General features: G+C 55.3%; 1 protein-coding gene across 5 annotated transcripts; it reads left to right on the forward strand.

The window, feature by feature from the left end:
• Positions 1–229: 229 nt before the first annotated feature.
• KCNH6 (potassium voltage-gated channel subfamily H member 6) lies at positions 230–26,842 on the forward strand. Of its 5 annotated transcripts, none has more exons than XM_045374596.3 (14): positions 230–361; positions 1,011–1,241; positions 7,002–7,163; positions 7,248–7,453; positions 10,742–11,167; positions 12,530–12,929; positions 15,546–15,745; positions 15,883–16,135; positions 19,742–19,935; positions 21,102–21,186; positions 21,773–21,935; positions 22,606–22,792; positions 23,137–23,473; positions 26,654–26,842. In XM_045374596.3, exons 1-13 carry the CDS (start codon positions 286–288, stop codon positions 23,428–23,430), a joined length of 2,877 nt encoding a protein of 958 aa, XP_045230531.2. In that variant the 5' UTR covers positions 230–285; the 3' UTR covers positions 23,431–23,473; positions 26,654–26,842. The 5 variants fall into 5 exon arrangements, 3 of the variants coding, with proteins under 3 accessions (XP_045230531.2, XP_005584695.3, XP_005584696.3); XM_005584638.5 differs by lacking the exon at positions 26,654–26,842 and adding an exon at positions 21,536–21,643 and having other exon boundaries at positions 23,137–25,236; XR_012426006.1 differs by lacking the exon at positions 26,654–26,842 and having other exon boundaries at positions 21,106–21,186; positions 23,137–25,243.
• Positions 26,843–27,639: the final 797 nt, after the last annotated feature.

Here is a 27,639-nt window from a genome sequence, read left to right on the forward strand (position 1 = left end):
TCAGCACCAAGGCGAGGACAGCTCCCGGGCCGTCTCAGAGGAGAGGAGGCGAGGAGGGCGCGGGCCAGGGAGGCGAGCGGAGGGCAGGAGAGCGCAGGAAAGGAAAGGAGAGGTGGGGTAGGAGTGGGGAGGGAAGGGCAGGGGAGGGCACACGCAGGCTGGCGGGCGGGGCGTGGAGCCCGGGGGCGACGCCCACCCGAGCCGGACGCTGCTGAGCCCGAGGACAGACAGAGACGCCGGGAGCCGGGGACGCCTGTGGCTCCCGGCAGGGGCCGCCGCCGAAAGATGCCGGTCCGTAGGGGCCACGTCGCTCCCCAGAACACTTACCTGGACACCATCATCCGCAAGTTCGAGGGCCAAAGTGAGTGTGTGTATGTTGGGGCGGGGGGACGATCTGGAGTCCTGGTTCCGTGAAAGCGGGGGCCGGACCCCTTTACTAACTTCTAACCGGGCAAGGTGGTGAGTGCCGGGTACTGAATGCAAAATCCTTCCTTTGATGTCCCTAACACCTTCTCCTCCAGCGGGACCCGCTCGCCTTAAATGCTGTCCTCTTTTCTGGAACACAAGGAGCAGGGTGCAGCCCTTCCCTCCCCACCCCCAGCTGTTTCCTTGGTGCCCCAAGTCCGAACCTCCCCTTCCAGCCACTGCCCGCCCCCGCCCCCGCGTCCTCCAGAGGCTTTCCTGAGTCCTTCCTTTCCTTCCTTTTCATATCCTGGCGCTGGTCTTCCCAGGAGCTTTCCCAGGCCAGACCCCCATCTGGTCACATGCCTGCCTCCCTTTCTGACACTTTTCCTGCTTCCAGGAGGCCTTGGGCCTTCCTTCCACCTCATGACCCTCACTGCCCTAGTCTTCCCACAATCCCCAGGCCCGACTCCCTCCCTCGTTCTGGTCACTGCCCTGCTCCTCTGCCTAAATTCCCCTTACTGCCCCCAAGAGTCCTTATGATCTTTCCCTCCCTGCCTCCGGATCCTGGCTCCCATGGACTTTTTGCCTCCCACCTCCCACCCCAGGTCGGAAGTTCCTGATCGCCAATGCTCAGATGGAGAACTGCGCCATCATTTACTGCAACGATGGCTTCTGTGAACTCTTTGGCTACTCCCGAGTGGAGGTGATGCAGCAACCCTGCACCTGCGACTTCCTCACAGGCCCCAACACACCAAGCAGCGCTGTGTCTCGCCTAGCGCAGGCCCTGCTGGGGGCTGAGGAGTGCAAGGTGGACATCCTCTACTACCGCAAGGATGGTGAGGCACACTCAGGCCAGAGGCTTTGCAGGGCAGGCTTGGCCCTCTGTCTTGTCCAGCCAGGATGGCCTTGGAGAAGGCACTGACCCAGGATCCAAAGGGCCTGCACAAACCCTGTTTCTTGTAGGGGCCTTGGTTCCTCCACAGGCATTGGATATGACGCCTTCTGAGGTCCTTTGCAGGAGCTAGGGATCAGGCTGGGCCACCCACTGGTCCTGGCCTGGGGCAGGGCCTCCCACTCTGCCATCCCTCCCTTGTGTCCCTGGTTTCCTGGCTCTCCACTCTGTCACTGTCAGCCCCAGCTGTCAGGCAGCTGGGATGGAAATTAACCTTCCCTCCTCTCCGTCTGCTCCAGGGATTAGAGGAGTCACCACCTCAAGGCCTCTGTGGCCAGGCAAGGCATGGTGGCTTTTGGCTGGGAAAGTGGGGTGGGCCTGCCTCATCCAGTCTTAGTTCTTTGGGGAGACAGGGTCTGGAGTTTTCCCTGACCAGGAGGCTCATTCAGATGGCGTTTGGGTTGTTACTGCCAGCTGGAGCATACTGCAAGCAGAACAGAAGCATAGGTCAGGGACTGAAGACAGAGCTCAGCAGCCCTTGGAAATCCTCCCCCACTCCCCAGGACCGCAGGGTCCTCACTGGACCTGGCAGGATGGGTGGGAATGAGGAAAAGAGCCTGAATGTCCTTGGAAATCTCTTGAATCAATGGCGCCCAACCTGGTTCTGCATCAGAATTACCCAGAGCATGTTTCCCAAAACATGCTTTCTCTAGAGAGAGGCTGACTCAGAAGGTGTGAGATGAGGCCAAGCGGGTATATTCGGAAATATCTCCCTGGTGGTTCTGATGTCCTGCCTACTTTAGGAACCACTGGCTTAGGTAAATCCCTTCATTTCATAGATGTGGAAGGGATTTGCCCAAAATCCCACTGATAGAGTCCAACCTGGGACTGGAACCCAAGTCTCTGGATTCCTCCCTCAGAGATTTCTTTTGAGTAACCCCAAGAGGAAAGAAAGGACCCCAGGTGTCTTTGTGTTTAGAGGCAGGATTTCTGGGGAAGGAAGTGCTCAGGAGAGAGAAGTCCCCAGGGAAGGCAGGCATGAGGCCACCTGAGTGCAGATAAAGAATGGATGTCTCTGGATCGGGACTGAGGAGTGCTGAGAGCCCAGGTTTCAGGAGCCTGGAGTGTGTGGAACATGAGCATGTGTGTGCTTGCATGTGTGTGCCTCTGTGTGTGTGTGTGTGCTTACAAGTGCATACCTGTGTGTGTGTGTGTGTGTGTGTGTGTGTGTGTGTGTGTGTGTGTTTGCAGGCTTCTCAGAGTTACCGCTTCTCGGGTAGGTCCTGGTTGTTCCTGCTGTTGCCACTTGAGTAAGTGGCAGTGGGAAGTACAGCATGCAGGGGCAGCCGGGGGGGACTGGGAAGAATCTAGCTTAGTGTGGCAGCACTCACAGGGTTAATGAAGTCAGAATATTTTTAAAAGCTGTGACCTCACCTCCTCACATCATTGCAGAGAGGAGGTGGCAGTCAGGGGAGTGAGAAGGGTCCTGGGGAACAGGATGGGACAGCAGGAAATGGGGGGTGAGGTACAGCAGGTCCTTACTTTTCCTGTCCTTGACACTACAGCTATACCTGATCCCAGACTCCAAGGGATGTCAGGTGATGGCTCTTGGGGTCCCCTCAGCACCCTGCAGGTGTCTGGACAGAGGGCAGAAGTCAAAGCCTGGCCTTGGCCCCCTGAGATCAGGACTCAGATCAGAATCCTGTGGGAGTCCTCAGGTCTCAGAAGGGAACCTAGGAACCTTGTCTTGGGGGCAGACCCTCAGTGAAAATGGGAAATTACCCACATACCTTGTGCCCCATAAGTCCCAATCTACTCCCATCCCACCTTCGGCCCTTCCCTATCTTATTGCCCAAGGCTTTGATTACCTGAACCTTCCTGAAATTGTCCTGAAGCCCAGAAAAGTGAGCTTCCCAGCCTGCATTACACCAAGGGAAGGATGTTGTGCTCAGATAACTGATGTTCACCTTAAGGTCCACTCTGACCACAGACCGCATATAATCCTTTTTATTTATTTATTTATTTATTTTAAACAGGGTCTTGCTCTGTTACCCAGCCTGGCAAGAACATAGCTCACTGCAGCCTCCCATCTCAGTCTCCCGAGTAGCTGAGTAGCTGAGACTACAGGTGTGCACCATCACACCTGGCTATTTTTTTAATTTTTTGTAGGGATGGAGGTCTCACTATGTTGCCCAGGCTGGCACATGATCCTTTTTTTTACTATATTCACGTACATCTTACAGTCCTGCTGAGGGGCATCCTAATGGTGATTTCCTTCCTCCTCGGGTCAGTACCTCCCTTCCCCCCCAACCCCCAACTCCAGGGAGGTGGGAAGGGGTCCTGAGCAGATCTCTAGCTGATTTATACATAATCCTCTTTTCCTCTAAAGGGGTAATCCACTGAAAATTCTCGAAGTCAAAATGGAGGGTTTGTGTTCACATAGCTCCACGTTGTGCAGCTACAGACAGTTGGGCTCAAAGAGGCCAGGGCACTTGGCAAAAATACCACAGGAGACAGCTCAGAGACCCCTGGGAAACTGGCTCTTCCTCTATTTGCCTTTGCTAGGAGTGGTGAGAACCTAACAGATAAGGAGGAATGGGGATGTGGCAGGACTAGAACCGGTGAGAGTTTGGAGGGAAGAAAGGAGAGCACTCAGATCCCCCCAGTGTCACCCATGCCTGCCCTGCACTGGCACCTGCCTGAGAGCCCACCCCAGCCTACCTTTCCCGGGTCCTCTTCTCTGAGGATTCCAAACCAGAGTCCCCAAGCCAGGTCAGAGGAGTCCTGGGACTTCTCCAGTCCTCAGCTCTTGATGAGGAGGATGGGACAAGGGGCTGCTGTCTACCCCCACTCTCCCCCCATGTTTACCATATGCACACCCATGAATGCCAGGAGGACCAAGCCAGGAGGTGGCATGCAGTGGCCACTCTCTCAGTGGCAGCTTTTTGTAGCACCAGCCTCTCCCTGGGGGCTCACCACAGTGCTGGATCGGGTGTGCATTAGGAGAGAGAGGTGAAGACAACAAGGAGGCTGTGAGTGCTGGGAAACTGAAGGAAGGAGCCCATTCAAGAGGGAGAGAAGAACACAGAGAAGTGGGGTGTCCCAGGGGAGAGAAGTGGGGTGCCTTTGCTAAGAAAAGTACAAACCTAGAGGATAAGAAAGAATGGGAATTCCCAGGGGGCAGGCAAACCTGCTGCCCTTGGTCAGAGAGGGGGGTGCTGGGAGGAGCTCCTGAAAGGAAACAGCGGGCAGAGACTGTGGTTCCTCCCCCAGGGCCCCAGCGAGGGCATGGGAACACTGCCACTCCTGGGCATAACCTGAGATGTTATACTTACCCACTTTTGGTCACCTAGATGTGGGCTTTTATTGTGTAGGGGCTCTGAGCCACAGGTAAGCAAGGACAGCCTGGGGCAGCCTGGGGCATTCGAAGAATGCTCTGCACTCTTCCAAATCCTCCTAGCCTCCTGTCTGCCTACCCCACAGGCCGCAGGTATGGGGGCGGGGCATGGGGTACCATGCACCGACACCCCACCCCAGCCCCAGCCCTCACTGCTATAACGGGCTGGTCTTTGGTCCATTCCCAGCCGCAATTTTCCAATTGCATCAATTTTCCAGTAACATCAATTGCTGGGTGCAGCCACTCCAAGACTTCGTTGGCAGCGCCCAGCAGCTGAGAGAGCCTGGAGGCCCTCTGCCCCTCTGCCCAGCTCTGCCCTCTCCCCGACCCCTGCCAGTCCAGATCTTTGCAGTGCCAGAAAGATTGACAATATAATCTGGTCTTAGGAGCAGTGTACCAGGCCACTGGCCAAGGAGGCTCCCTATCCAGGTTTCAGCGTCCAAGTGTCGCCATGCCCCAGGCTGACTAGAGTGATGGGCTTGGGCCTGGGAGTCTGGGCCTGTAGCACTGTGCGCCCAGGAGTGGGTGAAGCAGGCAGGCACCTCTCCCCGGTGTGGATGTCTCCCCTGGGCCCAGGCAGCAGATGGTAGATGGCTGCCTGGTGCCTGGGAGTCCAGAAATCCAATACGGGAGATTCCTACTCCCCGGGGAGGAAAGCGAGAGGGAGGATAGGGGTGGCTCAGCTGCACCCCAGCTCTGATGGCTGTGAGGAGGGGCTGAGGATGAAACAAGGAGTCTGGTGGAGAGTCATTCCAGTGAGTTCCACAGCAGCGATACTCCCACCAGCGTCCGGCCTGCGTCCCCCACACATCGGCTTCCATCCACTCAGTCAACAAACAACACCTGGGACAGGTGAAGCAGAGCCTAACCTGCCCTCAGGGAGTGCAGCTCTGCCTTCTCATTTGCATGGTCACCTGAGGCCCCTGCCCCATGAGGATCCTGCCCTTTGGGCCTGATACCTGCCAACAGTTTGAGTTGAGGGACATAGGACTCCCATGGAGAGGGTGCTCATGGGGTGCCCGGCTTGGGGCTCTTGGGTATGGGGTATTTTGTTTGTTTATTTATTTAAGACAGAGTCTCCCTCTGTCACCCAGGCTGGAGTGCAGTGGCATGATCTTGGCTCACTGCAACCTCAGCCTCCTGGGTTCAAGCGATTCTCCTGCCTCAGCCTCCCGAGTAGCTGGGACTACAGGCCCACACTACCACGCCCGGCTAATTTTTGTATTTTTAGTACAGATGGGGTTTCACCATGTTGGTCAGGCTGTTCTTGAATTCCTGGCCTCAAGTGATTCGCCTGCCTCAGCCTCCCAAAGTGCTGGGATTACAGGCATGAGCCACCGCGCCTGACCAGGTATGGGACATTTTAACTGGTATTGTTCCACCCACCGAAGGGGGCTGCAGCGAGACCCTGAAGGGGCAGAGTCTATAGCCTGAGAGGCACAGGGCAGCCAGCTGCTGGGTGTGGGTTGCCCAAGATGATGGGAAAGGTGGCTGGAGGGGCCTGCCTTGTCCCCACATGGACATCCTCCTCCGTTTCTGGCGCCCAGGCCACTGCTCTGCCTACTCCCTGGGCCCAGCCCTGTCTTGGGACCTCACACTCCTCCTAGGCCCAGAGCAGCAGCCTGGTTCTGGCCCCAGCACCCTCCTCCTAAACAAGTTCCTTCCCTTTTCCAAGCTATTGCATCCTGCAAAACCAGGGATCCTCTCTCCATGCTCCCTCCCAGCCCTTGAAAGTCAGTTTCTGAGAACCCCAGGCTCTCTTCTGCAGAATGGGGGTCCATGCCTGCCCCTCAGGGACCTCCTGAGGCCAAATATTCCAGCTGGCCCCATGCCCAGCACTTAGTGTACTTTCAACAACGAATTCCTCCCCGCATCACAGGAGCAGGGCATCTTTGCAGGATGGGAATATGGGAAGAGAGCCCAGGGCCAACCCAACTCCATGGGGTAGAATGCCCAGCCTTACCTCCCCACTTAATCCACCCCCATCTGCTCAGCTTTAATTACAGCAGAAGCAGACCTTGAGGTTAAGCTCTGAGCTGATGGCCGAGCGTGGACTTGGGCCTGATCTGATGCTACCTTATCTCCTAATGAGCAGCTTAGCCGCTCTCCCCACCTCTGCCCTGTGGGTGGAGCACCAGCTGTGCAGCCTTACCCACCCTCTGCCCAGTAGCTCTGGTCACTGTCCAGGCCTCTTCACCCCAGTGGCTGCCCTTCACTTGACCTTCACTCAGCCCCTTCCCTAGCCAGATCACTGCAGGAGGGGACTCCTTCAGGGCCCACTCCCCATCCCCCCAATGGTGTTTGCAGCCTCCAGCTTCCGCTGCCTGGTGGACGTGGTGCCCGTGAAGAATGAGGACGGGGCTGTCATCATGTTCATCCTCAACTTCGAGGACCTGGCCCAGCTCCTGGCCAAGCGCAGCAGCCGCAGCTTGTCCCAGCGCCTATTGTCCCAGAGCTTCCTGGGCTCCGGTGAGGCAGGGTGAAGGTGGCGGTGGGAGGGACGCATGAGGGTCCCCTGGTCCTGGCTGCTCTGACTTCTGGCCCTGGTTTCAGAGGGCTCTCACGGCAGGCCGGGCGGACCAGGGCCAGGCACAGGCAGGGGCAAGTACAGGACCATCAGCCAGATCCCGCAGTTCACACTCAACTTCGTGGAGTTCAACTTGGAGAAGCATCGCTCCAGCTCCACCACGGAGATTGAGATCATCGCGCCCCATAAGGTGGTGGAGCGGACACAGAACGTCACTGAGAAGGTCACCCAGGTGCGGGCCTGCAGAGCAGGGTGTGCGGAGCTGTGCCAGGCCTCCAGGGTCCTCTCCCAGGCTCTGGGCCCAGGCCCTTCTGGGGCCTTGGCCGGTAAAGAGATCCTGCCTGTCCAGCCTCTAATATCTGGTTCGAGCCCCAGGTGTCCTGTCCTGTTTGAGACTTAAAGACCTACAGGTCTGCCTGAGGTCACAGCTGTTGTGCCCAGCTCCTGGAGCCAGAGGAGGCTGGGGTCAGCAGGGCCTGTGAACGACGCTGACGCCTAGGCCTGGAGAAGCCAGGGCAGCGAGTGGACATGCAGGCTACCACGGGGTCCTGCCCAAGGCTCAGCCTGTCACAGGGAAGGAAAGGCAGAGAGGAGACATGCCAGGGCCAAACTGAGAGGAGAGCTGGCATGCGGGCGTCCCAGCCTTGTGCCACCCCCTTGCCTTTGAGACAAAAGCCACCCTCCCTACTTCCTTCCAATGTGAACACAGGCAGGGTGGGGCAGGGCAGGGCTGCCACCTCCAGCTATCTTTAATCAGCTTCCTGGGGGCCAGGCCCTGAAGGACCCCTGCAGCTCCTCCTTGGCCACCCCAAGGCAGGCTTCCGTGGGTCCTCTGCTCCAGCTCACCCTGCTGTCCTTTTTCATGGGGCTGGAAGAAGGCCTAACCATTCCAGAGGGAAATGCAAGGAGCCCTGCTGGAGGCTCCAGTGACCACAGTCCTGGCACTGACTCCCTGTGTGATCTTGGCCGGGGAAACTACCAGCCCCCTTTCTAGACCTCAGGGCTTTCATGTGCAGGAGAGACATTGACTAAATGGTCTCTGGGGACCCATTTGACATTGAGTAGTTCTGGCCCCAGGAGACAGACAAAGCTATAAGCCGTAGCCAGGGGTCCAGGCCAAGGTTGAGCAATGCAGAGCCCAGAGTGGCCTGCTCCCAGCTTTCCTTTCCCAGCTGTCCCTGTGTTGGGGCTGGAGGCAGCTCTTTTCCCTCCTGCCTGTTTTCACCTGAAGCACAGTTGCTGCTGGAACCAGGTGTGGGGAAACCACTCAGCACCTCACTGAGCTCAAGGATCCCAAGGAGGGCAGGACGCCAGGCTGCAGGACTGTGCCCTATGAGGTCAGGCAGAGTGGCCCAAAGGCCTGACCCTGGGAAGCCCCCCAGCTGCTTACCCCAGGGCGTCTTAGGTTGATGCCACTGTTGGGGGCTGCCATGGGGGGGCTGTTAGACTGGAAAGTAGTTGGTGAAGACAGCCAGGCCTGGCTGGGCCCATAGTCCCGGCACCTGCCCAATCTGCCTGCCCCTGTTTGTTCCTCAGCTTGGCCCCTCTTGGCATCACTCCCCCACTCCATGTGGGTCTTAGGTCCAGGGAGGTGCCTGACAGATCTCAGGGGAAAGGGCAGGCGAGGACCCAGATCAGGGAAGTCACATCGGCCTCAACCAGAACTTGAAGAGCTTCGACGGCTGTGGCCTCACACCAGAGCCTGGGTGTCCTGAAGGCCTTGCACCTCTGGGGGACTTGGGCAGGGTGGGCTTTGCCACAAAGGGCCCTCAAGCTGGCTTTGGAGGCAGTGGGAGATTTTGGGGGTCCCCCTGTCTGGGGGCCCTGAGGAGCTGAGGAACTCTCCTCTCAGCCTACTTTAAACCACCCCCCACCATTCCTTCTGTCTCCCTCCCACTCCCCACCCAGGCAGGCCTAGGGAAGGGCCTTGTTTCACCCTAACAGGGTCCTAGCGGCCTCTGATACCCAGGGTGTGACGGCAGCTGCTCCTGATCAGGGAGCCCCAGTTTCCGGTGCTCATTCAGGGACCTGCAGTTGAGAGCTCATGTGGACCAAGAGCTGGGCACATAGGGAGGAGAGGGCCGGCAAGGGAGCCAAACTCAGTGAGCCCATGACTCAGTGGAGCACCACCATGCAGCTGGGTAGATACAGGGACAGGGAGAAAATAAAAAAAGAGCCCAAGTCTATGTGGATTCAGAGGGGGCTTCCTGGGGAAGTACGAAGTGAGGCCTCAAGGCTGAGCAGGTCACTGCAGGGTGGGGACATGGTAGCTGCGCTCAAGGGTTTGGATGTCAGATAGGGACCCTCTGGTTGAAACCAAATGGATCTGCCTTATTGTGATCCCACCTCCTAATTGATTTTGTTTCCAAGGTCAAACCTTACATTGCAAATTTTCCTAAACCTGAACCATCCACCAGATCTCATCTGGTGGGAGAGAAGGTCCATGGAACACCCTTCCGGCTCCATCCTTGTCTGGAGCAGTGTCTGATGAGGATGAGGGAGGAGGAGGGTGGACGGGGAATTGCTGTGTAGAGCAGCGCGTGCCATCTCCGTGAGAATAGATGCATCTCACTAACTACATGAGAACAGACGCATCTCATTTCCTCACTACCCGTGGCTTTTGTTGTCCTTTGTGATTTCATTTTGCAGATGAGGGAACTGAGGCTCACAGAGGTTACAAAACTTGTGTAAGGCTCACCTATAGCACATGTCACACCTGGGATTCAACCGGGGAGGCCTGGCTTCAGTACCCATGCCCTTCCTAATGCCCTGGCTGCCTCTCGTGTTGGGCAGCTGGGCCTAGAGATCCTGGGTTAATCACAGTCTTGGAGGTGGGGGCGGGAGGGGAGAAGGGAGAAGTGAGGTCTCTGCAGAAGGTGATGTTCCAAACTCTTGGACATGTGTGGGGAGGAGTCAGTTTTCCTTTGTCCAGGACCTGTTGAGGGTCCAGGTTGGCTGCACCCCTACCCCATGGACTATTTCCATGAGAGGCTCTGAGTTGGTCCCAGAGAGGGCACTCACTGGTCCAGCCTCCCCAGGGCCCTCAGAAAGGAAGACGCTCTTCTAGGGGTGACCTGTTCCCATCAGGAACCCTGACCACAGGGGGCCTCCCAAGCCCACCAGAGAGGATCAGCCCACCAGTTACCCCTTCAGTGGGCTCTTGTGTGGAATGGGCCCACAGATGACCATGGGCCTGGCCCTCCCCTGCCCTGGCTCCACCCACTCCAGGATGTTTCCAAGGCAGCTTGTGAGCATCAAACCTGGGGTCGCTATGGGGCAGAGCCATACCCCTCCTCTTGCATCCCAACTCCTTTCTCTGCACTTCCTCCCGAGGCATCTGTCCCCTTAGGAACCTGCCTTCTCAGACATCCCCCACCCTGTCTCTCCCTCATCCCCTCTGCCCACCAAAGCCATGGTCATCCACCCTCTCCCACTACACCTTCCCCAGGCCTCAGCCCTCTAGGCTGGTCTCACCAGCTGTGGCTGCCCCCGACCTGACCACCCTCGGCCTCACCCCTAGGTCCTGTCCCTGGGCGCGGATGTGCTGCCCGAGTACAAGCTGCAGGCGCCGCGCATCCACCGCTGGACCATCCTGCATTACAGCCCCTTCAAGGCCGTGTGGGACTGGCTCATCCTGCTGCTGGTCATCTACACGGCTGTCTTCACACCCTATTCAGCTGCCTTCCTGCTCAGCGACCAGGACGAATCGCGGCGTGGGGCCTGTGGATATACCTGCAGTCCCCTCACTGTGGTGGATCTCATCGTGGACATCATGTTCGTCGTGGACATCGTCATCAACTTCCGCACCACCTACGTCAACACCAATGATGAGGTGGTCAGCCACCCCCGCCGCATCGCCGTCCACTACTTCAAGGGCTGGTTCCTCATCGACATGGTGGCCGCCATCCCTTTTGACCTCCTGATCTTCCGCACCGGCTCCGATGAGGTGAGCAGACCCTCTCCAGGCCAGCAGCTGTGGCTGTCCTCTGCACGCTGGCCTCAAGCCCTCCCTGCTGCACAGCACTAGGTGCGGAGAATACCTGGCACTGGGCACTTTTGCTGAAGCACGTGGAGGTGGAGAGGAGGCCCCTAACATGTCACCTCCCAGCCCTGGAAAAGGACCTGCCCAGGCTGCACCCCCAGGCCTCTGCCCCTCTGCCCCCTCTCCGAGTAGGCCCTGGTAAGAGGAGCAGGCTACCCATTCCAGGATGGGCACTCATGTGGTCCCGGCCCCTCATGCTCACTTCCAAACTGCACTCACCCTGGAGGGAGAAAGGGATCCCCAGGCCACTCCCCAGTGCACCCTGGGTCCCACCTCGCCCCCTAGCCCTCCACTATGCCCACCCGGCTGCCCATAGGTGACATGAAGGCATCTACATGCCTTTCTCATAGCTTCCAGTCCCACGGTCTCCTCTTGCCCACTCTCCTCAGGATCAGCTTTTCACTGAAATCGACTCTGCCTTCTGTGCTCCAGTACCCCCTCCTCACCCCAGCCTGTCCAGCAGGGGGTGTCCAGCAGGGCTCCTCTCCTCCAAGCCCCCGTAAGACACAGCAAATCCACCCTCCTACCCCGCTGCCCCCACCTGGACACTGAGTGGCCTTCATACTCATCCGTGTCCCATCACCAAACTTGCCAGCCTCCCGCCCCTCCACACAACTGCCACAGCAAGTTTCAGATCGCTTACTTGACCCTGTGTTCCACCTTCTGGGATGTACAGGGTCCTCAGAATTTTCAGTGGCTCCCCAAGGCCTACAGAATAGAAGCCAAGCTGGTGATGGACCCTGAAGCCCACAGGGCCCCTGCCCGCCCTGCCCTTCCCGGGCACGGCTCTCGCTGCTCCTCCATGTTCCATATGCGCACCAGGCTGTAGTGCCACGCTCGGTTTCCCATGTGGGCCACGCACTTCACACCTCAGTGCCATTGCTCATGCTGCTCCTTGAGACAGGAGTGCCCTTTCCCTCTCCCTCCCGTCTGCCTGGAGCCCTAGCCTCCTCTCTCTAGGCTCACCTCATGCGTCACCTCATCCATGAAGCTTCCCCTGACCTGCCTCTGCAGACTTGACCTCCTCTTCCTCTGTGCTCCCACTGGACTTCTGTCCTAGCAACCGGAACACTATTTTGAGCTTTAGGCTGAGATCCTTAATGTCCCATACCGTGCCACACTGCCAAGTGCGTGGCCCGGAGCAGGTTCTCCATAAAGGTTTGTTGAATGACTATGTGGTTGTATGCATGAGTGAACAAAAGCAGGCCTCAGTGCACCCATCCAAGGGCTGACCCCAGCCCTGTTACCATTTCCCTACCCCTCCAGACCACAACCCTGATCGGGCTATTGAAGACAGCGCGGCTGCTGCGGCTGGTGCGCGTGGCACGGAAGTTGGACCGCTACTCTGAGTACGGGGCGGCTGTGCTCTTCTTGCTCATGTGCACCTTTGCGCTCATTGCGCATTGGCTGGCCTGCATCTGGTACGCCATCGGCAATGTGGAGCGGCCCTACCTGGAACACAAGATCGGCTGGCTGGACAGCCTGGGTGTGCAGCTTGGCAAGCGCTACAACGGCAGCGACCCAGCCTCGGGCCCCTCGGTGCAGGACAAGTATGTCACAGCCCTCTACTTCACCTTCAGCAGCCTTACCAGCGTGGGCTTCGGCAATGTCTCACCCAACACCAACTCCGAGAAGGTCTTCTCCATCTGCGTCATGCTCATTGGCTGTGAGTGAGACCTCATGCCATGGCCTAACTTCATGCTCTGGTCTTACCTGTGAAATTTTATTTGTAGTTTTGTACTGAGATAGAACATAACACATAGCAACAATTCATGCAGTACACTGATCCTAAGTGTGCAGCACAATGAATTTTTGCTGGCGTGTGCACCAATTGTACACAAAATGTAACACCCACACAGTCTATGCTATCTGCCAGGCACCAAGACAGGCTACATAATTTGCAGGGCCCAGAGCAAAATGAAAATGTAGGGACCCTTGTTTAAAAATTATTAAGAATCAGCCAAGTGCCGGGCGCGGTGGCTCAAGCCTGTAATCCCAGCACTTTGGGAGGCCGAGACGGGCGGATCATGAGGTCAGGAGATCGAGACCATCCTGGCTAACCCAGTGAAACCCCGTCTCTACTAAAAAATACAAAAAATTAGCCGGGCGAGGTGGCGGGCGCCTGTAGTCCCAGCTACGCGGGAGACTGAGGCGGGAGAATGGCGTGAACCCGGGAGGTGGAGCTTGCAGTGAGCTGAGATCCAGCCACTGCACTCCAGCCTGGGCGACAGAGCGAGACTCCGTCTCAAAAAAAAAAAAAAAAAAAAGAATCAGCCAAGTGTGGTGGCTCAAGTCTGGTAATCCCAGCACTCTGGGACACCAAGGCAGGTGAATCACCCGAGGTCAAGAGTTCAAGACCAGCCTGGCCAACATGGTGAAACCCCATCTCTACTAAAAAATACAAAAAATTAGCCAGGTGTGGTGGCACATGCCTATAATGCCAGCTACTCAGGAGACTGAGGCAGGAGAATCGCTTGAACCTGGGAGGCAGAGGTTGCAGTGAGCCAAGATCGTGCCACTTGACTTCAGCTTAGGTGACAGAGTGAGACTCCATCTCAAAAAAGAAAAAAAAATTATTAAGAATTTTTCACCGGGTGTGGTGGCTCATGCCTGTAATCCCAGCACTTTGGGAGGCCGAGGTGGGCGGATCATGAGGTCAGGAGTTTGAGACCAGCCTGACCAACATGGTGAAACCCCATCTCTACTAAAAATACAAACATTAGCCGGCATGGTGGCGCACGCCTGTAGTCCTAGCTACTCAGGAGGCTGAGGCAGGAGAATAGCTTGAACCCGGGAGGCGGAGCTTGCAGTGAGCTGAGATGGCGCCACTGCACTCCCCTGGGTGACAGAGCAAGACTCCGTCTCAAAAAAAAAAAAAAAGAATTTTTCGACAGTGACAGCAGAGTATTAAACCAAATGCAGGGCTCTTAGCATGCGGCCCCGTGTGTCCACACGGGTTGCACACATGAAGCCAGCTCTGCCAGGCACTCTTTTAAACCCTTCACAAAAGCCCACATTTCATTTCCTTCTGAGCCCAGTTTATAAAGAAAGAACCCAGATAGTGCAAATTGCCAGAGGGCACACAGCTAGGAAATGTCCGAGTGACCGGATCCCAGCCCAGGGGTTCGGCTCCAAGGCTGTGCTGCTCTCTATCCCTGCTCCCAGCTGCCTGCCTCCCAAGATACCTAGTTTAGGAACACAAGAGGCAGCATGGAATTTTACACATAGATTGAGTTGTCATGTTCAGAGTATTTAGAGATGTGAAAGCCCAAAAAAACAAAAACAAGGGAAGAAAATGGGTGAAAACAAGAAATTGAGATTGCTCTTTTTTGTTGCTTTTGTTTTTTTTGAGATGGTCTCATTCTGTTGCCCAGGCTGGAGCTCAGAGGCACAGTCTTGGCTCACTGCAACCTCTGCCTCCTGGGTTCAAGCGATTCTCATGCCTCAGCCTCCCAAGTAGCTGGGATTACAGGCAGGCACCACCACGCCCGGATAATTTTTGTATTTTTTTGGTAGAGACGGGGTTTCACCATGTTGTCTGGGTTGGTCTCGAACTCCTGACCTCAGGTGATCTGCCCACCTCAGCCTCCCAAAGTGCTGGGATTACAGGCCTGAGCTACCACACCCGGCGGAGACTTTTCTTTTCATTGTATTTTTACAACTTAAAGGAGAAAGCAGATCTGAACTTTAAAAATCCATTGCCAGCCGGGCGCGGTGGCTCAAGCCTGTAATCCCAGCACTTTGGGAGGCCGAGACGGGCGGATCACGAGGTCAGGAGATCCAGACCATCCTGGCTAACACGGTGAAACCCCGTCTCTACTAAAAAATACAAAAAAAAAACTAGCCGGGTGAGTTGGCGGGCGCCTGTAGTCCCAGCTACTCGGGAGGCTGAGACAGGAGAATGGCGTGAACCCGGGAGGCGGAGCTTGCAGTGAGCTGAGATCCGGCCACTGCACTCCAGCCTGGGTGACAGAGCGAGACTCCGTCTCAAAAAAAAAAAACAAAAAACAAAAAACAAAAATCCATTGCCTTCCTTCTTTCTTCTCGGGTGTTTGACCGCTGGGCCCAGTAAGATGCCAAGAGGCACAGGGCATAGGGAGGAGGGCAGGAAGCCCAGGGGCCTTTGTTCCCCATGTGCCCTGGCTCTGCCCTGGTCACTCCTGACTTCTCCCTGGACAGAGGGGTCCCTCACCAGGGAGCTGCTGGAAAGAGGAAGGCCCGGGTAAGCTCAGGCCCAGTGGGGCCGCGGAGGAGCTCACTCCCCTCCCCGCCCCGCCCCCAGCCCTGATGTACGCCAGCATCTTCGGGAACGTGTCCGCGATCATCCAGCGCCTGTACTCGGGCACCGCGCGCTACCACACGCAGATGCTGCGCGTCAAGGAGTTCATCCGCTTCCACCAGATCCCCAACCCGCTGCGCCAGCGCCTGGAGGAGTACTTCCAGCACGCCTGGTCCTACACCAATGGCATTGACATGAACGCGGTGAGCCCCGCCGCTCTGGCCAATGCCCGGGGGAGGCCAAGATCCTGCGGGGGCGGGGCGTCCCCAGAGCCCTCCCCACCCTCTCCCCTAGCCCCACCCCGGCCGCGCCCCGCTGGACTTGGCCGCCCGCCTTGCAGGTGCTGAAGGGCTTCCCCGAGTGCCTGCAGGCTGACATCTGCCTGCACCTGCACCGCGCGCTGCTGCAGCACTGCCCGGCTTTCAGCGGAGCCAGCAAGGGCTGCCTGCGCGCATTAGCCGTCAAGTTCAAGACCACGCACGCGCCGCCTGGGGACACGCTGGTACACCTCGGCGATGTGCTCTCCACGCTCTACTTCATCTCCCGAGGCTCCATCGAGATCCTGCGCGACGACGTGGTCGTGGCCATCCTAGGTGGGTCAGGCGGAGTGGACCAGACCTGTGTTGGGGATTGGATGGAAGGCGGCGGGATTGAAGATGCCCTGCCCAGGTCACCCTCTTCCTGATGAGGATTTTACTTCTACTGGCCAGCAACGTGTACAGCATGTACCCGGGAGAGATATATACCCAGCTTCCTGAATCCTTAAAACAGCCCTCTGCCAGAGGTCCCATTTTCCTGAGAGAGAAGTTGAAGCTGAGGGAGATCATGCTAGTCTGTGGCCAGGCAGGGATTCCAGGGCTGTCAGTGTGACTCAGAAACCCAGGCAGGTCTTCCTACCTTTTTGCACTCTTGGGGAGTTCAGGGAGAAAGGCCAATGGTCTCTCTGGGTGGAGGGGGATTCCCTGGCTGGGGACCCCAGTCTCATTCAGTGCAGACACAGGGATAGCCAGACACTTTGGAGGAAGGGTATGAGCACTGGGCAAGGGGGACAGACAGGTCACAAGCAGCCTCTGCCACATGCCTGCTGTGTGACCTTGGGCAAGTCACTTTACCTCTCTGAGCATCACAGGGTCCTCTCCTAGATTCTCATCTTCCTTGCCTGCCCCATGACTTCACCTCCACCCCAACTTCAGGCTCGCCCTCCTTTGGTCCCCATGATCTGGCTATCCTCCAGCCCCTCTGGACAGGTACCCCTCAGGCTCCCTTCTCTCTCTGCTTCCTCTGGCCTGCTGGTGATCTGCTCTCCTCTCCTCACCTGACACCCTCCCCTGGGCCTGCTCCTCGCTCCCATGGCCTCAGCCTTCACCTGTACCACAAGGATCCCCAGAGCTCTGTCCTCGCCCCGCTGTCTCCTTAGACCAGAATATTCCATTCTTCCTGGGCATGGCCACCTTAGTATTCTATGAGCAGATCAAACTCAATGTATCCCAATCTGAAATCACCTTTCCTCAAAACCAGCTGCTTCAGCATCCCATCACTGTGAAGCATCTGCCCATTGCCCACGCCACAGTCAGCCAAGGGGGCATCCTACTTCATTCCTGCCCACTGTCCACCAGCCAGACTTGTCCATACCTCCCCATCTCACACCTGTCTCCCTGTCCCTGCCTGGATCCAGCCCTCTTTGGGTCCTTCCTGGAAAGGTGTTGGGAACTCCTTTCCCATGGCCCTACGGCTGTTTTACTCCTATGCCTGTCTTCTACCTTCTGCCAGTGACCTGAAAGAGACATCTGTACATCTGTCTCTTCTGCTCAAGATCTCTCCATGGCTCCCCATGGGCCATGCGTGGCATCCCCAGTTATCCCAATCCGACCACCCTGTCCCACCACCCTCCGCCTGGTACTTCATGCTCCAGTCAAACTACTTAGAGTTCTCTAAATCTGTGCCCTTGCATGTGCTGCCACTCTGCCTGGAGCGCCCTACCCTGTGCCAGTCCGGCAGATCCCAGTTGTCCTCCAAGGCTGGGCTTAGGCATAGGTTTCTGTATGAGACCTTCCCTCACTCCCAGCCTACCTTAGATGTGCCATCCACGGCTGGGGGCGTGGTGGCTCACGCCTGAAATTCCAGCACTTTGGGGGGCTGAGGTGCGTGGATCACAAGGTCAGGAGTTCAAGACCAGCCTGGCCAAGATGGTGAAACCCCGTCTCTACTAGAAACACAAAAATTTAGCCCGGTGTGGTGGCAGGTGCCTGTAGTCCCAGCTACTTGGGAGGCTGAGGCAGAGAATTGCTTGAACCCAGGAGGTGGAGATTGCAGTGAGCCAAGATCACGCCACTGCACTCCAGACTGGGCGACAGAGCAAGAAAAAAAAAAAAGTGCCATCACATGGGAGGGATGATAATTATTATTAATAATTAAGAAGTTAATCCAATTTAAGTCTCAGTCAGAGACATGAAACCTCTCATTTTGTCCTGAGTAGAAAGAGATATTAGATCAGAATCTTTCATCTACTGGAAAACCATCACATAATAGTGTTGCCCAGATTTCAAGCTTCAGGCTTTCATGTGTGGCCCTAGTGAGCCCCTTCCCTCTCCAGGCCTCAGCCCTCTCTTCTGTGAATGTCCTTTGATCCTGTTCTCTTGTGGGGACATATCCCAGCCTCCACCCATCCCTCTGTGCTAACTGTTAGTGCCGCTTGCACAGTGTCACCAGGCTGAGGGTGCTGGACTTTCTGGGGGAGTGGCAATCAAAGCAGTCATGCTCTGTGGCACCCCGGCCTGGGGCTCTCCACCCCTGGGCACTGACAGTGCAGTGCTGATCACATGCTGTTTCTTCTGCCCTGATTGCCTTTATCATGGGGGCCAGTCCTTGTTTCTCTCCACACAGCCCCCATTTCTCTTCCTCTGTAAGCTCCCTCCTCTCTGTCCCTGCCACCCCTGGCAGGAGGAGCCCCTCCCTCCTCCATGGCCCCATAACTCTTGGTTCTTCCTGTTTCTAGGGCTCTACAGATCATGCTGTAAACTTGTTAGCTGCTTATATACCTATCTTGCAGGGATTTGAGGGGGTCCTTATGGGTGGCACAACATCTTATATTTATATCCTTTGGCCAGCACAGCACCTGGCACCAGGAGGGCCCAGTACCCTTGCCACATACCTGAGCATCACCCATGTCTACCCTGGGACATCCTTCCGCCTTGTCTTGCATGGACCTAGTCAGGTGCCTCTTGCTTTTTTGTTTTGTTTTGTTTTGTTTTTTGTTTGCTTTTTAGATAGAGTCTCGCTCTGTTGCCCAGGCTGGAGTATAGTGGTGCAATCTCAGCTCCCAGCAAACTCCGCCTCCCGGGTTCAAGCGATTCTTCTGCCTCAGCTTCCCGAGTAGCTGGGATTATAGGCCACCATGCCCTGCTAATTTTTGTTTTTGTTGTTGTTGTTTTTAGTAGAGATGAGGTTTCACCATGTTGGCCAGACTGGTCTCAAACTACTGACCTCAAATAATCCACCAGCCTCAGCCTCCCAAAGTGCTGGGGTTACAGGCATGAGCCACTGCGCCCAGCCGCCTGTTGCTTTTTGAGTCACTTTCTCAAGCATCACCTCATCTGCTTCCCTGAACAGTCCAGTGGGGTCGGCAAGGCAGATCAGGTTTTACCCATTTTAGAGATGAAGACTCTGGGGTCCAGACAGGGGGAGTAACTTCCCCAGGCTTCCTCCACCAGGGCCATGCTGGTTACCTGGCCCCACAATCAGGAGTGGGAAGACAAAGAGAAGCCTCCGGCCCTGCCCTGGCGGAGTTAGGTGCTCTGGCCCCGGGTTTCTTGCACCCTGCTCCACAGCACCGGCAGGCCAAGCAGCAAGAAGACGTTGAGACAGACATTGAGGCTTTAGGGCCCCTTCCTGCCCACTGTGCCAAAGAGTGTGGGCTACAGGAGGGAGATTATGATGGATGGTGGTTCTGAAGGGCCTGGAGACAGTGAGAGGAGCCTGGGTGGCTCAAAGGGCACAGGAAGAGAACAGCCACTCCACCACCACCACCCTGCCACCCACAGCCAGCACATCCAGCCATGGATCATTGGCAGAGCTCGATCCTGGGCAGCAGGCCCCAGCCTAGAAGGATGTCTGAGGTTGGGGGAGGTCATGGTCAAAGGACCCTCATAAGGGAGCATGGAGCCAGACCCTGAAGAAACTCCCACCCCTCTGGCTGGCAGGGAAGAATGACATCTTTGGGGAGCCCGTCAGCCTCCATGCCCGGCCAGGCAAGTCCAGTGCAGACGTGCGGGCTCTGACCTACTGCGACCTGCACAAGATCCAGCGGGCAGACCTGCTGGAGGTGCTGGACATGTACCCGGCCTTTGCGGACAGCTTCTGGAGTAAGCTGGAGGTCACCTTCAACCTGCGGGACGTGAGTCAGGGCCAGGTGGGCCAGGGTGGGTAGAAATGCCCAGGCAGCCTGCTGAGGGCTGGGCCTGCCTGGCCTGAGGGCACCCATCTGACCAATACCCTTCCTTTCAACCCCATCCTACAACCTTTGCCATAATTTCTTCTGTGACTACCATGGCTGGCGTCATGCTAAGTATGAGGATAGCTACTATTTATTAAGCACTGACTATGTGCTAAGGGTGGGGCTTCGTTTACATGATCTCCTTGCAAATGGTATTACTATCCCTATTTTCCAGATGAGGAAACTGAAGATTAGAGGCAATAAATAAATTGGCCAAAGCCATTCAGCTAGTAAATGGCAGAGCCAAAATGTGAATTTAATTTGTCTGACTCCAAAGCCCAGGCATTCCCACCATACCACACCAAGCTGAAAAGGAAGGTGCCTCCCGTCCAGAGGGCTCACAGTGCCAGGCACAGGGGCTGCCAAGAGGTGACAAAGCTGTCTCTCTTCTCACACTTATCCCTCAGTAGAGGAGATTTTGACAACTCAAGAAAAATAAAGAGCCACAAAGTAAAATAGCCAAAGTCACAAAGGTATAAAGGAGAAGCCATGTGGAGATCAAGCTTGCCAAGGAGTGGGACAGCCAGGACCGACCTGGAATGCCCAGAGCAGGGTATCACAGAGGAGGGAACTAATGGGAAGAAGGCAGTGTGCACCTGGCCAGGAAACACAGAGCCCGGGCTGTTTCTTCCCCGGCGCCCCTCCACCTCCACCTCAGGGGAGGACTCTGCTGGCATGGGCCCTGTGCCCAGTTTCCTGAGCATGGAGCTGGGTGGGCTTTCTGGCTGTGGACAGCCCTCCCCACACCATCCCCTCACCCCTTCCTCAGTATCTCCCCTCCCCCCACCCCCACAATCTGCACAGGGGACACCTGGTAAGGACTCTGCCTTGGGGCCCCAGCCATCAGGCAGCCAGAATGCCTAGCAGCTGGGCACCAGGACAGGAGGGGTGTGGTCTCTGCGGCCTGGGCCATCTGCAGGAAGCCACCCAGGGCATCGTTGCTGTGCCCAGCTGCTTGTCACTCTTTCACCTAGTTGTGACAGCACCATGGGGTGAGGGCAGGGAAGAACAAAGAGGCCCCATCCCAGTTTTGGTTCCTGTTACTTCACCCTCTTGTTTCCCACAAGGCAGCCGGGGGTCTCCACTCATCCCCCCGACAGGCTCCTGGCAGCCAAGACCACCAAGGTTTCTTTCTCAATGACAACCAGTCAGGTGAGCAAAGCTAGCCCCCGCTCCCACCAGCCCGCAGCCCCTGGCCAGCATCCTGCCCCTCCCATATCCTCTCCATCCTGCCTCCCCAGCACCAACCCCTCCATGAATGGAGAGGGGCTCCCTCTCTAGACCCAGAGCTGGAACCTTTGCCCTGCTTCCTCCCCAGTCTCCCAGCCCTGATGGCCTGTGTCCTCAGAGGCAGAGTGAGGGCTCTGTGGTTCAAATGCAACCCCCAGGGGTGTATGGAGACTAGCCAGCCCCCTGAGGTTCCACACCAAGGCATCAGGGGGCCACTGGGCTGCAGCTCCCTGGGCAGTGAAACCAGCGCTAAAAGTCCTCACCCTGCCAGGGTCTCCCCATGAGCTGGGGCCCCAGTTCCCCTCCAAGGGCTACCACCTCCTGGGTCCTGGGAACCAGAACTCCATGGGGGCAGGAGCTTGTGCTCCAGAGCACCCAGGTGAGGAGAGCCACTCTTCATACCCTGTGTCCCCAGGGCAGGTAGGGGGTGGGGGACGGGCTCTACTGAGAAGGGTCAGGCCTGTGGAACCAGCTGGGCCCATCTGAGACTTCCCTTTCCCTCCTGCAGATGCAGCCCCTCCCCTGAGCATCTCAGATGCATCTGGCCTCTGGCCTGAGCTGCTGCAGAAAATGCCCCCAAGGCACAGCCCTCCAACCCCTCAGGGAGACCCAGATTGTTGGCCTCTGAAGCTGGGCTCCAGGCTAGAGCAGCTCCAGGCCCAGATGAACAGGTGAGTGCGCTGTGGCCAGGGCTGGGGGCTGGGCATGGGTAGCCCCTCCTAGTGACTCAGAGACATCACGGGGTGCCAGGTGGGTTTTAGAATGGGGTAGGCCATTTAGCTGCAGGTCTACCCATGCCTGTCACTAAGCACAGTTCCCCCGATGACTTCCCCTAGCGAACTCTGGAACATGCCAAGGGAGCTTCTCAGGGGAGGGGCACAAGCATGTGCAGAAACAAATTCCACAGGTCCTGGGAAAGGGAAAGGGGGTGTGTCCTATGGATGGCAGGGCTGTGGTGGCAGAGTGGGGGCTCACAGGCAGAGCAGTCTAGCTTCAAATTCTGGCTCTGTTCCCTACCAGCAAGAGTGTGGGCAAGTTACTGAACAGCTCTGAAGCTAGTTTGCCCTTTTGTGAAATGGGGATAGTTAGAACATCCACGTCAAAGCATCTTGGGGACTGAATGTTGTCTGCTTGGTGCCTGCTCACTGGTGGTGTTAGAGTCAGGGGTGTACCGGGGGAATCTGGGCAGGGGCTGAGGATCCCAGTAAGGAAATAGCTTCAGGTAGGCCCCAGGCTGCCATTCCATCTAGCAGGAACAGCACACAGGCTACAAGATTGACAGCTGCCCTCAGGAACTGCTCTTGCCAGCCCTGACCCTGACTGTGGGGTTCTGTCTGGCAGGCTGGAGTCCCGCGTGTCCTCAGACCTCAGCCGCATTTTGCAGCTCCTCCAGCAGCCCATGCCCCAGGGCCAAGCCACCTACATTCTGGAAGCCCCTGCCTCCAATGACCTGGCCTTGTTTCCTATAGCCTCGGAGATGACGAGTCCAGGGCCCAGGCTACCCCAGGGCTTTCTGCCTCCTGCACAGGTAAGAGGTGAGGGGATTCCCAGGGACTTACCTAGAAGCAGCTGCATGCCTTCCCTAGCCCGACTTGGTCACAGTGTGGCATCAGGCCCAGAGCCTCTGTGGCCCCAGAGCAGCCAGGGCTTCTGCTTACCTCCTTTATGATCAGAGTCACGGTAGGGTTAGCCTGGGCAAGGTGCTGGCAAAGCCCAGAATGTGACTACAGAGCCTGCAGCTGGGGCCAGGGCAGCAGGACCCTGAGGTGTGGGAAGGTCAGGTACAATTTTTGCCTGAGCCCATCCCTGAAGTCAGGGTAGATTAACCTGTAGCCTGGCCTGGGGTGCATCCCTCTTTCTTGCTCCTCCCAGACCCCAAGCTATGGAGACTTGGACGACTGTAGTGCAAAGCACAGGAGTTCCTCCCCCAGGATGCCTCACCTGGCTGTGGCAACGGACAAAACTCTGGCACCATCCTCAGAAGAGGAACAGCCTGAGGGGCTCTGGGCACCCCTGGCCTCACCTCTGCATCCCCTGAAAGTACAGGGACTCATCTGTGGTCCCTGCTTCTCCTCCCTCCCTGAACACCTTGGCTCTGTTCCCAAGCAGCTGGACTTCCAGAGACATGGCTCAGATCCTGGATTTGCAGGGAGTTGGGGCCACTGAACTCCAAGATAAAGACACCATGAGGGGATTGAAGGTGGGCAAGGTGAGAGTTAAGGGTCTTGAGGAGGTGGCCGGGTGCAGTGGCTCACACCTGTAATCCCAGCACTTTGGGAGGCTGAGGCAGGCAGATAATGAGGTCAGGAGATCAAGACCATCCTGGCTAACACAGTGAAACCCTGTCTCTACTAAAAATAATTTTAAAAAATTAGCCAGACCTGATGGCAGGCTCCTGTAGTCCCAGCTACTGGGGAGGCTGAGGCAGGAGAATGGCGTGGACCCGGGAGGTGGAGGTTGCAGTGAGCCGAGACTGCGCCACTGCACTCCAGCCTAGGTGACAGAGCGAGACTCCGTCTCAAAAAAAAGAGGATCTTGGGGAGGCAGACAGCCTCCCAGATGGGCCTCTCCTAATCTCCTAAAGTAGCTACAAACTGCTGATCCAGGTGACCCAGGATGGCGTGGGTGAAGAAGCTCAGGACTTATCCCAGCCTCCTCCAGGGCTCCATTTAAACAGCAAGCCTGGTGGAGGGTGGGAGAGTCTCAGGTGTGGAGGCAGCTTACAGGATGGAGGGGGCAGTGAAGAAAGAAGTTTCTGATCTACATGAGTACCTTGCTCTGAGCCTCCCAGCTCAAAACCCTCCAGCACCTCATGGCCCAGCACCAAGGCCCAGGGTTGGTCACCATGATCACTCTTACCATGAGACTCCAACCTGGCTGGAGATGGAGGTGTCTTCTGTGGTAGACATGTCAGGACAGACCTCCAGCCCTCTGCTTCTGATGGTTCTGTGACGTTGGGTCTCTTGAGGGCAGTGGAGTGTCACACAGCTAATAAAGTGCACATTTCATGTTGGGCTGGGTGTGTCACTTATCTGAAGGTCATCAGGTCTTTGACGGTGCTGTGGCTTTCTCCAAACCCTTCTTGTAAGGAGCTGGAGACTTACCCTCCACCGTATCTAGTGTGTTGGGGACCTGAAGGTGGTTCTGCTGGGTCCAGAAGCTCCTGGAACCTGGGGCTGTTAGGCCGAGGTGAAGGGAAGCAGAGGTGCTGGCTTGGTGGCCCTAGGGGATCATGACAACAGCCAACACTTCGGTAGCACTCGCCCTGTACCAGGCACTGTGCTGACAGCTCTGCAGATACTTGTTCATCTAATCCTCAGAACAACCCCAAGGGGTTGATATTATTATCCCCATTTTAGAGATGTGGGATCAGTAGCAGAGAGACTAAGACACCCAAGCATGAGGGGGAATTCTGAATTCAGGTACTGTTCTGTTTCCTGATCTAGGTGCTGGTTACAGGAGTGTGTTCAGGTTGCCAAAGAGCGTGTTTCTATGTGTAAATTATACCTCAGTTTAAAAAATAATAATTAAAAAAGAGGCCAGGCATAGTGGCTCATGCCTGTAATCCCAGGGCTTTGGGATGAGGATGAGGCGGGAGGACTGCTTGAGGCCAGGAGTCCAAGGTTACAGTAAGCCATAATTGCATCACTGCACTCACAGCCTGGGCAATGGAATAAGACCCTGTCTCAAAATGAAAATTTAAAAAAATCATCCCTGTGCCTAACACAATAGGAAAAGGAGGACATAATTTCAACCCAGATGGTCTAGCTTTGAGAGCATGTGCAATTAACCACTGCTGAAAAGGACAAATTAACCATTGTGCAAGAACTACCTGGTTATTGCTTTTCAATCCTTTGTTCCAGTGTTCTGTAAAAGAATTTCAAATATGTGTATCCCCCTCATGCATTTTTCAGTTGACATCTGAAATATTATAAAATACAATGATATATTTAAATAAATGCAAAGGATGTAATCTCAAGTGTCTTGTAAATATTGACACTTTATAAAACAATTCCATCCTTCATTTGTATTGACCCATTCCTACCCAAATAGCAGTGATTTGAGAGCCACCACCATCCATTTTAAAAACACAAGAAACCCTTCTTTAACATTGTTCTTTTTTCTTTTCTTATAATTCCCACTATTCTTCCCATAGTTTTATCCTACATGTAATTTATTGGTATGCTTCAAAGCCTACTATTGATCACCCTATCATATGTTTGCAACACAAATATGTATACAGGCCGGGTGCAGTGGTTCACTCATGCCTATAATCCCAACACTTTTGGAGGATTGCTTGAGGCCAGGAATTCAAGACCAGCCTGGGCAGCATAGCTCAACCCAGTCTCTACAAAAAAATTTTTTTAATTAGCCAAGCATTGTGATGCGCACCGGTAGTCCCAGGTACTACAGGGCTTGCTGGGAGGCTTGGGTGGGAGAGTCACTTGAACCTAAGAGGTCAAGACTGCAGTAAGCCATGTTCATGCAACTGTACTCCAACCTGGGTAACAGAGCAAGACTCAGTCTCTTTTTTTTTTTTTTTTTTTGAGACAGAGTCTCGCTCTGCGGCCCAGGCTGGAGTGCAGTGGCCGGATCTCAGCTCACTGCAAGCTCCGCCTCCCGGGTTCACGCCATTCTCCTGCCTCAGCCTCCCGAGTAGCTGGGACTACAGGCGCCCGCCACCTCGCCCGGCTAGTTTTTTGTATTTTTAGTAGAGACGGGGTTTCACCGGGTTAGCCAGGATGGTCTCGATCTCCTGACCTCGTGATCCGCCCGTCTCGGCCTCCCAAAGTGCTGGGATTACAGGCTTGAGCCACCGCGCCCGGCCAAGACTCAGTCTCTTAAAAAAAAAAAAAAAAAAAAAAAGGTTGGTCACGGGGTGGCTCACGCCTATAATCCCAGCACTTTGGGAGGCTGAGGTGGGAGGACCGGTTGAACCCAGCCTGGGTAATACAGCAAGACCTTGTCTCTACAAAAAATAAAAGGAGGTAGGAGGATTGCTTGAGCCCGGGAGGCCAAGGCTGCAATAAGCAGTGTCTCCCCCACTGCACTACCACCTGGGTAACAGAGCAAGACCCTGCCTCAAAACAAATGTGTATCAATTAATTGACATTTTAAAATTAATTTTTTGTAACTTTAATAAGGCTTTAAGGGTTACATCTATTAGTAGTACAGTTGTTCAAAACAACATTTATATTCAATTTTCTAATAAAAACTGAAATTTTATTGGAAATGTAGGTCACAAAAGAAAAAATTTCCTCCCCCCATTAGTTCCTATTATCTGTGGCTAAATATCATTATTTTTTATTAGAATAAGACAAGGTACCACAAATTTTGTACTTCTTTTTCTTTCCTTTTTAAATTTTTTTTTAAACTTTCCTCTTTACAGGGGATTTCCTTTAGCTGGGCGTGGTGGCGGGCACCTGTGATCCCAGCTACTCAGGAGGCTGAAGCAGGAGAATCACTTGAACCCTGAAGGCGGAGGTTGCAGTGAGCCAAGATAGTGCCACTGCACTAGAGCCTGGGCAACACAGCGAGACCCTGTCTCAAAAATAAAATAAAATAAAAAAATAAGGGGGATTTCTTGGGCAGATGTGGTGGCTCACGCCTATAATCCCAACACTTTCGGAGGCCAAGGCTGGCAGATCATTTGAGGTCAGGAGTTCGACACCAGCATGGTCAACATGGTGAAACCCTGTCTCTACTAAAAATACAAAAATTAGCTGGCCGTGGTGGTACACCCCTGTAATCCCAGCTACTCGGGAGGCTGAGGCAAGAGAATCACTTAAACCTGGGAGATGGAAAAATCATTTTCACTAAAAATTATATTTAGCGCCCAGAATGGTGGCTCAAGCCTGTAATCCCGGAACTTCTGGATGCTGATGTGGGAGGGTCGCTTGAGCCTAAGTTCGAGATCAGCCTGGGCAACATGGAGAGATCTCATCTCTACAAATAATTTAAAAATAGCTAGGTGTGGTGGCAAACGTCTGTTGTTCCAGCTGCTCTGGAGGCTAAAGTGGAATCGTTTGAGCCTAGGCAGTCGAGGCTACAGTGAGCCCTTATCACACCAGTGCACTCCAGCCTGGGTGACAGGGCAAGACCCTGTCTTTAAAAAAAAAAAAAAAAAAAAAAAAAACTTTAATGTTATAATCCAACAATTCAATACAAACCTCCTTCAATTTTGATGAAAGCTAAGAATTGGAAACCATTTATATAAAGGTGTCACTTGGTCTCTGGCCCTTCTCCCTTTCAAACTCACAGGCACAGATACTTTTGGGGCTGGATTAGCATTTGCGTTGGGATGCACGGCGGGGAAGGTACAGGATGGGAACCGACAAAAACAGAGCCAAGCTGGTCAGGTCGGTGTCTACCCCA

The sequence above is a fragment of the Macaca fascicularis genome, chromosome 16 (assembly GCF_037993035.2).
Source record: "Macaca fascicularis isolate 582-1 chromosome 16, T2T-MFA8v1.1".
NCBI classification, from domain to species: domain Eukaryota; kingdom Metazoa; phylum Chordata; class Mammalia; order Primates; family Cercopithecidae; genus Macaca; species Macaca fascicularis.